Source organism: Vanessa tameamea, chromosome 30 (genome assembly GCF_037043105.1).
Source record: "Vanessa tameamea isolate UH-Manoa-2023 chromosome 30, ilVanTame1 primary haplotype, whole genome shotgun sequence".
Classification (NCBI taxonomy): Eukaryota; Metazoa; Arthropoda; class Insecta; order Lepidoptera; family Nymphalidae; genus Vanessa; species Vanessa tameamea.
In genome coordinates, this window is record NC_087338.1 from 3,027,902 (window position 1) to 3,040,072 (window position 12,171).

A 12,171-nucleotide genomic window follows, 5' to 3' on the forward strand; every position below is an offset into this window, starting at 1 on the left:
CGATAAATAATTGTATGATAGTAGTTTTAAAATATAAATGATTTTCTAATCTAAGGTTAATTTTTAAATCGCACTTATAGTAATTATAAGAACATAAGTTAGTTAATTAGATAAGATTAGATTAAATAAAACCATAATTATATTCTACTAGCTGTTACCCGCGGATTCGCTCGCGTAGAATATGTATATACTTACAAATTAACTTAAAATAGTACGTAATTTAAGACCTCCTAGTATACCACATTGGTGTGTATTTCGGCCCTTAGGGTAGAATATCTAGAAACGCTTAAATGCGAATCAACTCATTTTTAATTGGTAGCCCAAAAATAATAAAATTTCGAGCTCCTAACTTCAAAATGACGGACTTCCAGACTAACCTGTATACGAAATGTCAACACCAATTTTTGCCTTTAGACATAAAATATCAAGAAACGCTTAAATACGTATCTACTCATTTTTAATCAGTATCCCAAAAATAAATTTTCATGTTTTTAACTTATAAATGACTGACACCCATAAAAACTTTCAACCCTTATTTCACCCCCTTAGTGATAGATTATCTAGAAAAGCTAAATAAGTATCTACTTATTTTTGATCATTATCCCAAAAATAAAGTTTCATCTTAAAAAATGACGGACTTCTATACAAGCTTTTAACCCTTATTTTACCCCCGTAGGGGTAGAATATGCAGACACTTAAATAAGTATCTACTCCTTTTCAATCAGTATTCCAAAAATAAAGTTTCATGTTTCTAACTTAAAAAATTACGGACTTCCATACAAACGTTCAACCCCTATTTCACTCCTTTAGGGGTATTATTTCCAAAATTCGCTCCTTAGTGGGTGTCATGATATGTTAGTTTATAAGTATACAGACTAAAATATAAGTTTTATGCTTCTAGTCCTAAAAATTACAATACTTTCAACAACTTACAACCTTTCATCCCTCTTTTTAAACCCTTTACAGCATTTATTCCAAATAAAAAGTAGCCTATGTCCTTTCTCAGGCTCTAGACTATTTGTGTAACAAATTTCATTGAAATCGGTCCAGTAGTTTTGGCGTGAAAGCGAGACAGACAGACAGACAGAGTTACTTTCGCATTTAAATAATATTAGTATGGATTAGGATCGTGGTTAAAATTTAGAGTTAGATCAATTTAATATTAGGGAAATTATTTTCAAAAATCGTAACTTAAGGTGAGGTATATAAGTTCAGAAAAAGAACTTATAGAATTGGTATTTTTTGTTGTTGATGATTGTTGAATATCTTTTGTTTTTAGTCGCACGAATAGTAAATTATTTTTTAAGTATTAAGAAGTAAGTAAGACACCACAGGACCACATAACTGGTGTGTCGTTTACAATTTTTTTTTTGGTAACCACATCCCTGCCTACCAGTGTAACGTGTAGAAAACAATTTGTTATGTTACTTTTAACTATAATAAGTAATAAAGCAAAATAATGTTAAAATGAGAATTTAATCCAATTGTAGGTACGCAGTTGACAATGAAATAATATCAATGAATAAACATAGTTTTTCCAAAGGAAAATTTGCACAAAGAGATTATTATACAAGTCATGGTCGTGATCTTACGAATTATAAATAATGTAATTGATATAGATAATTGCATAGGTTTTGTATTAGAACTTCATAACAATGGTGTGGTGTACCAAAAAAAATTTGCAAATGACTCCGTAGTCGTGTCGTGTTTCGTTTTCGATGATATAAATACATTTTGTATCCTAGAATTTTCTCGTTACTTCAGATTGAAGTATTATAAAACGTTCTGCGCTAATCAATAATATTATTGCAAGTGAATGATGACGATGGTGATGATGATGATGACGATGGTGACGATGGTGATGATGACGATGACGATGGTGATGATGACGATGACGATGGTGATGATGACGATGACGATGGTGATGATGACGATGACGATGGTGATGATGACGATGACGATGGTGATGATGACGATGACGATGGTGATGATGACGATGACGATGGTGATGATGACGATGACGATGGTGATGATGACGATGACGATGGTGATGATGACGATGACGATGGTGATGATGACGATGACGATGGTGATGATGACGATGACGATGGTGATGATGACGATGGTGACGATGGTGATGATGACGATGACGATGGTGATGATGACGATGACGATGGTGATGGTGATGGTGATGATGACGATGGTGATGATGACGATGACGATGGTGATGATGACGATGACGATGGTGATGATGACGATGACGATGGTGATGATGACGATGACGATGGTGATGATGACGATGACGATGGTGATGATGACGATGACGATGGTGATGATGACGATGGTGATGATGACGATGACGATGGTGATGATGACGATGACGATGGTGATGATGACGATGACGATGGTGATGATGACGATGACGATGGTGATGATGACGATGACGATGGTGATGATGACGATGGTGACGATGACGATGGTGATGATGACGATGACGATGGTGATGATGACGATGACGATGGTGATGATGACGATGACGATGGTGATGATGACGATGGTGACGATGGTGATGATGACGATGACGATGGTGATGATGACGATGACGATGGTGATGGTGATGGTGATGATGACGATGGTGATGATGACGATGACGATGGTGATGATGACGATGACGATGGTGATGATGACGATGACGATGGTGATGATGACGATGACGATGGTGATGATGACGATGACGATGGTGATGATGACGATGACGATGGTGATGATGACGATGACGATGGTGATGATGACGATGGTGACGATGACGATGGTGATGATGACGATGACGATGGTGATGATGACGATGACGATGGTGATGATGACGATGACGATGGTGACGATGACGATGGTGATGATGACGATGACGATGGTGATGATGACGATGACGATGGTGATGATGACGATGACGATGGTGATGATGATGATGACGATGGTGACGATGGTGATGATGACGATGACGATGGTGATGATGACGATGACGATGGTGATGATGATGATGACGATGACGATGGTGATGATGACGATGACGATGGTGATGACGATGGTGATGATGACGATGACGATGGTGATGATGACGATGGTGATGATGACGATGACGATGGTGATGATGACGATGACGATGGTGATGATGACGATGACGATGGTGATGATGACGATGACGATGGTGATGATGACGATGGTGATGATGACGATGACGATGGTGATGATGACGATGACGATGGTGATGATGACGATGACGATGGTGATGATGACGATGACGATGGTGATGATGACGATGACGATGGTGATGATGACGATGACGATGGTGATGATGACGATGGTGATGATGACGATGACGATGGTGATGATGACGATGACGATGGTGATGATGACGATGGTGATGATGATGATGAAGATAATAATAAATAATAATAAACCCTGATATCTCTTCATGGGAGATACCGCCACGATATCAACCATCCTAACGGTGACAATAATGCGTCAAACGAGTGGTTGAGCCGAGGCGAACTTTTCCCAGAGACGGAAGGGTTTATGATAGCCATCCAAGATCAAATTATAGAGACCAGAAATTACCAAAGATATATCATTAAAATACCAAATTTACCTACTGATACCTGCAGACGATGTTACAGTACTACGGAGACAATACAACATATCACGGGAGCTTGTAAAAGTAAAGCAGAGACGGACTACAAACATCGTCATGATCAAATCGCAAATATTATACATCAAAAGCTGGCTCTAAAATTCAATTTAATACTAGTCAACCAGTTCAACCCTACTACAAGTATGATCCGGAGATTATATTAGAAAATACCACTCACAAGTTGTACTTTGACCGAGCAATCCTAACAGACAAAACTACACATTACAATAGACCAGATATAACACTTGTAGATAAAATTAACAAAACAGCACAGATAATAGACGTTGTAATACCAAACACTCACAATATACAAGACACAATTGCCACTAAACTCACGAAATATAACGATCTCAAAGATGAAATTGTAAGGACGTTGATGTTACAGAATGCAGCAATAGTTCCAATAGTATTATCCACATCAGGAGTCATACCAAAAAAACTTCACCGATCCTTGAAAACTTTAGGATTGCATAAGAATACATACATTCAATTACAGAAGGCTAGCATACTAAATACTTGTAGAATAGTCAGAAAATTTCTATCACAAACCGCACAAATCCAACATAATACCCCAAAGTAAGACAGGCGTGCACTTGGCCTAGGCCCGTGTACGTCGACTAAATCCGGTAAAATTATGCCGAGTTAAATTTAAGTATATAAAAATAATAATAATAATCTCTTATGTGTTTGTGATCAGATGCGGTGGCGGTGGTGAAATTGGCGGGATGCAGGGCGGCGGCGCGCCCGCCACCGACGTCGACCAGGCGCAGTTCGAAGCGGACAAGCGCGCTGTTTACAAGTAAGTGATAAAGTTCGCTTGCGTTAGTGTCATTGTATGTAATGGGGTTTGGGGAGAAAATGAGTGCTGGTATTAAATGAGTTTTATAGTCCCGCAAGTCTCAGAAAAAAAGAAAAGCTTTTCAAACTTCGCGTGGACCCTTCAGTTTCGAACGGGACAATCCGACTATGGACACGCATGGTCGCGTCCATAGTCGGATTGTCCAGTCCTGAACTGACTGTCAGCAATGTCGGAGCCGACGTGGTGCCACTGAAACTATAAGTGATATCTTCATCTTCATCCTTCAATCTCTTGATTTGTGTATACTTATTTATGTTCTAAAATAAATAATGATTATGTTATGTATGTTAGTAAATGCTACTATATAGTTTTATAAATTAATGACTTTATCAACTAGTTCCGTGCAGAAAGTTAAACTTACAAAGCAGATGGACCATTGGGCTATCTTGTGGTTAGTAGCACCGCACTTAGATACTACATGTAGAAGTATAACTCATTCTTTAAATCGTGAATATGACTGCCTTATTATTAAAACAACACTACTTACAAATATACTTAAAAAAAATATTTATATGGTTTGTTAACAAATTTCAGACACCCACTCTTCCCCCTCCTCGCTCTACTCCTGGAGAGATGCGAGCAAGCGACAGCTGGCGCGGAGCCTCCAGCTGCAGATGCCTTCGGTGCAGACCTCCAAGCCTTCGTGCAACACCAGAGGAGGGACAGGCGACCTTTCCTTGTGGACGATCCAGAGATAGACGGGCTGATGATCAAGAGCATTCAGGTTGGTGGTGCTTCAATGATTCTTCATTAATATACTACTGGATCGACGTAAATCTGTGTATAGATTTAGTTAAGAATCGGCCAATAGTTTCGAGAGAGTAGGTACTTTTTTTGGAGTGTAAAGTCAAATAACATTTCATTGTAATTAGGAGTCATGTCAATCTACATTATAATTATAAAATATATATTATGGATTATTTAATGAACTTTTTATCAATCTTTTGTTTAATATCGTCTGATAATGTGTAGGACCAGAACTTGTACTTTATTTTAAACTAGTTTCATACATTAAATCAAGGCGAAATTCAGAGGATCGTGCTGATGGCATTACAAACTAACGATTTTACAATCGCCCAAAAGACCTCACTCCTTACATCCAAGAAAGTACGACTGAATTTTCATGTGCGTAATCGGTATATTTAATTTTCATGGTAAATTAGGTAGACCTGCATGTTTTGGATGAAAATCTGCCTCGAGTGTAAACCTGCATGAAATGTACAGGCTTAAATTAAGACTCGTATTAAATTTGCATTGAAATTTTCAGGTCCTTCGGATTCATCTCCTAGAATTGGAAAAGGTTCAAGAGTTGTGTAGAGACTTCTGCGGCAGATATATAGCGTGTTTGAAGACAAAAATGCAGAGCGAAAACTTGTTACGAACTGATTATAGTGCGGGTAAGGTTTACAAGAATCTATACTAATGCTATGAATGCAAGGCCAAGCCACTGAACCGAATTTGATGAAATTTGTAATAATGTATGAAGCAATCATGAACACCAAAGAAGGACATAGGCTACTTTTTGCCTTATACCTGATGACCAACCCCTAAAAGGCGAGCTAATCCGCGGGTTCAGATTTTACACTGCTGGTAATGTAACTGTGTCTGTTACATCGTAACGACTACCAATCATAATGATATTTAACATTGAGGTACGGCGGTAGGGGCAAAACTTTTTCGGCAATTTATTAAAAAAAAATTTTAACAAATTGCCGGACGTATTTAAGCAAAATATAAATGAACCAAGCTACCCAAATAAGTTAAAAGAAATTCTTAAAAAAAAATGCTATTACACACTCGAGGAATATCTGACAGATAAAATTGTGATAAAACGTCCGTCTCTCTAACATTTGCTACGCCCTAGCAGGGTTTATTTCATGTAAACTAAAGTTTAATTGTATGTGTGAGCATGAAACTGCAAATAAAATAAATAAATAAATAAATAAATAAACTAAGAAGTACATAAATTAGGGGATTTACGAGTAAAAAAATTTGGCCCAGTGATTAGCACGCGTTAATCTTAACTGATAGTGAGATTGTGACTTCAAAACGAATTTTTAGATGTTTCATTTTAATTTAATGATACATGACCATGGATCTACTTAATAAAAGGGTGGATTAAGCTTTTATCCTTCTCCTCAAACGAGAATTAGCCCTTAGCCCAGCTGTGGGATATTGACAAGCAGTTACTTTACATTTTTTTACTTTTTAATTCCAGGTGGTGTTGAAAGTAACAACAATCTCTCTGGGACGATGGATGATCATTCCAGTACGTCCAACTCGCCACAGTATCAGGTAATATATGTTTATTGTAATATACGGTGTAGTTAAAGTAAATCTATAGTCCATTCCAATGGCAGGAGGAGTAAATATAAATAAACTTTGACCTTGAACTGACATATTTGAGTAAGTGACAAACGTGATTTGTTTGATGAATGAACGATCTAGTTAGGAATGACAGAAATTTATGATAGAACAGAAAAATACAATACACTAACTGATTCAACACACATATGTGGTACCGATTTGAACATTGTGTGAGCCAGTGTAAGGCTTATTCCAATAAATAATAAATATAATAAATATTGGACAACATCACATACATTACTCTGATCCCAATGTAAGTAGCTAAAGCACTTGTGTTGTGGAAAATCAGAAGTAACGACGGTACCACAAACACCCAGACCCAAGACAACATAGAAAACTAATGAACTTTTTCTACGTCGACTCGGCCGGGAATCGAACCCGGGACCTCGGAGTGGTGTACCCATGAAAACCGGTGTACACACTACTCGACCACGGAGGTCGTCTAAGGCTTATTCCAATGGAAGTGGGAAAAAAGATAAACAAACCTTAGATTACGTATTTCATGCGATTTTCTAATAACTCAGGTATATCGTGCACTACTAAGAGTTTATGATCAATATATCTTTATTTATAATACAACAATATTAAACTTAACTACTTATTCTCACTAGTATTTTACTTCCAAAATTCCGGTAGTATTTTCGTTACGTTCAAGCGCCATTTTTTCGCAAATCCATAGTGAATATCGTAGATTAACCAATGATATCGCGTCAATTTGCTGTCAGATGTTGTTTATTTAGCTTTTTTCCCTCTTATGGTTGGAATATAGTATAATTACAAGCACATAACATAAAATTTCCGTGATAATGTTGTTTAAAGTGTGTGTCTAGTGACTGTTAGCGATGAATGTGTGAGTGTTTTGGTGCAATGTGCAAATATTCTGAGGTTTTGTTATACTAAGTTGGAGTAAGATGAATCCAATTATTTAAGCACTTTTTTATTGTTTTAATAAAACTGCTGTTGACTGGAGAACGTCGTATAAATTCAGTCGGAAATTCGAATGATACGTGAATCCATGGCTGATTTTGCCCCAACTAACCCAAATTAATTTTTGTAACTGGCTTCCAAATAAAGCGTAACTCATTCTTCCTAAATCATAATTTATATTTCAAGTGAAGTACTAATGCTGAAATTGGGTATCAAGAACGAATGAAACTATGAAATTGAAATTATAAAGTCTTTGCTCGATGTTCCAGAATGAATGTATGAATGAGTGAGTGAACTGTATAATCCAACAATAGTTATGTCCCGGCAGTCCCCCGCGCCGCTGGCCGCGCCCCCCTTCCCCGCCTACCCCGCCGTCGCCGACCTGCCCTTCCAGCACCGCGAGCCGCGTGAGTACACTCGCCTCCATACCGACGTAGCGTTATCACTGTAGGGGGAGCTCCCGCATTGATCTAATGTTTGAAGTGCTCGTTGTGTGCAATTTATAATATACAGTGGAATCCGTTTATAATGACATCGAATGCAATTGACACACACGTCATAATAACCGGACGTAAAAAAAGCGTTTTCTGAAAAAAAAAAAAATTATATAGTATATATATATACATATATATTTTGCACGTAATAAGTACATACGAAACATGTATATATGTACTATATTTTTCATATTTTAACGTAAGTAATCTGTAATTTTTGTCTGCTTTTGATTTTTTCATTTTTTTGTAATAACAGTCTAATATTATTGTGTATAGAAGACATAGCCATGGTCAAATTATCATTTTCAGTATTGCTATGAACAAATCTGCAGACGACCTTTGAGTGACAATTACTCACTCAGATTAAAAACAATGAGCCAGGTGCCGAACGTCGCCGGGAACGTTACCGAAGGTGTAAAGAATCATGTCGGTCACTATAACCGGACACGATTTATTAAAAATGTGTCATAATAAGCGAACTGTCACTATAAGGAAAGTCATTATATCCGTCTTTTTTACAAATAATTTTATATGAGAACCAAACTTCATGGTGTAAGTACGTCACAATAAACGGTTGGTCAATATAGGCGGAGTCATTATAAGCGGATTCAACTGTATTTGGTTCGTGCAAAGTTATTTTTAGTTCAGTTAATTTTAATGTCAGCTATCTATCCGGAAATATATTTAACAAAGTAACGATCTAAATAAAATATTATAATTACGATAAACGTAATTAATTTAATTTTTCACCAAATTTATGACAAAATTTTGAAAATTAAAAATTTGTAACAAAATATACATTGTATATTGAGATAAGTTGTGAAGTTGTCTATTTCGATCGACTTGAAACTTAATTGACGGCTTAGGGAATGTGTTCATTATTTATTTTATTTTAATTAAGACAACCAACAGTAGATACAATATCACATCCAAAATAAAAAATAAACATTTCAAAATTATCTCGGCAAAAGTTCTACTGCCTACAGGTAACACCATGCAACATCATATTGCACAATGTATGAATTGAAAATATAAATTAAACATAAGCAATAACTAAAAATAAGAAGTATAATAATTTTTTAACTATTGTATAAAATAACATTTATTTTTCATATCACGTGAGCACGCGACGTCTCTCATTTTTGTTTTATAACGCCTTTAAATAAAACCTTTTTTCAATTACCTAATATAATAAAAAATTGTATTTATCTTTAGCTCTATACTATATGTAGTATATAACCATTTTATACGAATGTTTGCAGCGGCTCTCGTAGTACAAGGTTCGACACCGATCGGTCAAATCGGCGCCGGACTCCTCTCAACGGATTCGTTTACGGGTAAGAAAAGCATATCTATAAAAGTTTATATCAAATTAAATATGAAATTATCTATCTATATAAATACGAAAAAAATTTGAATTTCTTATAGCGCCTAATGCAAAATCTGCTAAACCGATGTACATAGAACTTATACCAGAAGACAGAGATTTCAGTGCATACGATTTATAAATTGAAATCGTGATGCTAACTGGTAATAAAAATATATACGTATAGTACGACACAACTTACATGTAGCGTCGGCAACGTCGGCAAAGTTCGTAAAACCGATCGCATCCGAGTTAAGTGATATATAAAAACGTCAATATTTATACCAAATGTCTTATATCAAAATTATCTTTACGCAAATGTAATAATTTGTAATGTCATTTAAAATACACTCGCCAAATTGACTATAGATTGTTTATTTTTTAATTTGCCGATGCTACATTTAAATTGTGTCGCGCTATATAATATAATAACGACCTTTCCCTCCCTCTCTCTCTCTCTCTCTTTCTCACCGTCCCTTTCTGTTTAAACTTGTTTTTTGTTATTGTTTCGATTCACTCGGGATTTTTTAGTAACAATTTTATTTATTGTTATTTATTTATTCTCAAACGTCGGTTAATGTATTTAGTTGTGTACTGTGTGTTATGTAATATATAAGATACAGATGTATGCACGCGTGTCTGCCCGCAGGCACGAACTCCAACTCGTGCTCGTCGGTGTCGGGCTCCCCCCCGCCGGCGGCCGACGACGAGGAGGAGGGCGGCAAGCGCGGCGTGCTGCCGCGGCACGCCACGCAGGTCATGCGCGCCTGGCTCTTCCAGCACCTCGTGGTCAGTCTACCTTCAATTTATCGTTCTGTTCCGACTGCGGCTGATCTCTTAGTTGAGTGTAATAGTGTTGTATTATAAATAAAGATATATTGATCATAAACTCTCAGTCGTGCACACTATAGCCGAGTTATTAGCAAATCGCATGAAATACGTAAATCTAAGGTTTTTTTTTAATCTTTATTCCTACTTCGATTGGAATAGACTTTAGGGGTAAACTGGCTCACTGAACCTTCAAGAGTTCGAAATGTCGATATGGTTCAGTATTTCGAATCGAATGTTAATTTGTGTTTATAATTCATGAGCAAGATGTTGGAGGTAAAAAGGGCTTTGCTGAAACCATTTACAGATTAGTCAGTCTTCTAAATTGAACCCACTAATACATATAGACAATAAGTTAACAACTGCAACACAATACAAATTAGTATATATTTGCCTACTTGCCTAGTTTACGTTATAAAAAAATGACGTGAGGGGGGTAAACAGGATAGGGGTATGATTATGATATATTTATGTTTCCAGCATCCGTACCCAACTGAGGAAGAGAAGAGGTCACTCGCGGCTCAGACTCGACTCACTCTATTGCAAGTCAACAATTGGTTCATTAACGCGCGACGTCGTATATTACAACCGATGCTGGACTGTCAGGACAAGCCGGGTACGTATCGTTCGTTCGTTCATTGACATTCATTACAATTCGGTCTAACGCTATAGGTAGTTGGATCGGCAAGGCATCCTGGTTGAAATGGTCGCCGCCATATTAAATTTCAACCATAATCAATTTGTCACCAAGCTGATATGTTATGTCCCTTGTGCCTGTAGTTACACTGGCTCACTCGCCCTACAAACCGGAACGCAACAATATTAAGTATTATTGTTTAGCGGTAGAATATCTGATGAGTGGGTGATTTATTGACACGTTACATTCAGTGGTTTCCGGATCTTGATTTTCTGTCACAGATGTCTGTAACTTTGTAAATTTTATTACAGGAGGTAAGAAAAGTAAAAACGGGTCGTCCATTAGCAAAAGATACTGGCCCGACGCGCTCACCAACCCCCAATTTACAGCCGGTGAGTTGTCAAGTCACTAAGTTCAGTTAAACAACACCCTTGAATGTAGCTTGGAAGTATCTTGTTTCTTTCTCTGATAGGAACCGAGGAGACAAGGAAGTTAGAGTATTTTCTTTTCCGAATGGGCGTGCTGGTAGTTTTTTATTTAACTTTCTTCTGTAATGTATAAAGGAATTTTTGATTTAATAAGAAAAATAAAAATCTACCAATTTGACTATCTTCATTGTAAATACTGCAGTCTGTACAATCAAATTTGACTAAATACCTGATGCAATTCCTTGCAGGTCTTCTCTCATCATCAGAGGACGAAGACCAAGAGGGTGAACAATCCGGTGATGAACACGAATCCCAGAATGAGGAGCAAAGTGAAAACACCAATTATCCACCCATACAGCAATCTATGCATTGAGGTAATTTAATGAATTCAGTTTTAAAACACCGTAAGTCAAATTATTAAACTTGCTAAATATATTTTTTTAAAGATCTTAAGTAATTATTGTTCGCCGTCGGAATAGTTTCAAAAATATTCTTGTCTCTTTCCAGCACCATAATGTTAGAACGGGACAGCACGTCACATGACACGCATACAAACAAAAAGACAAAACTGTGTATA

General features: G+C 36.8%; 1 protein-coding gene across 1 annotated transcript in view; it reads left to right on the top strand.

The window, feature by feature from the left end:
• The window catches only part of LOC113391631 (homeobox protein PKNOX2-like), a 42,380-nt gene extending 30,209 nt beyond the window's left edge, over positions 1-12,171 (top strand). Inside the window, exons 2-12 of the mRNA XM_026627658.2 lie at positions 4,386-4,487; positions 5,082-5,271; positions 5,815-5,944; positions 6,766-6,842; positions 8,170-8,248; positions 9,598-9,672; positions 10,351-10,490; positions 11,010-11,145; positions 11,478-11,558; positions 11,843-11,968; positions 12,102-12,171. Of these exons, the coding sequence (XP_026483443.1) occupies positions 4,414-4,487; positions 5,082-5,271; positions 5,815-5,944; positions 6,766-6,842; positions 8,170-8,248; positions 9,598-9,672; positions 10,351-10,490; positions 11,010-11,145; positions 11,478-11,558; positions 11,843-11,967 (1,107 nt within the window). The 5' untranslated portion in view covers positions 4,386-4,413 and the 3' untranslated portion in view covers position 11,968; positions 12,102-12,171. The remainder of the gene's footprint in view (positions 1-4,385; positions 4,488-5,081; positions 5,272-5,814; positions 5,945-6,765; positions 6,843-8,169; positions 8,249-9,597; positions 9,673-10,350; positions 10,491-11,009; positions 11,146-11,477; positions 11,559-11,842; positions 11,969-12,101) is intronic.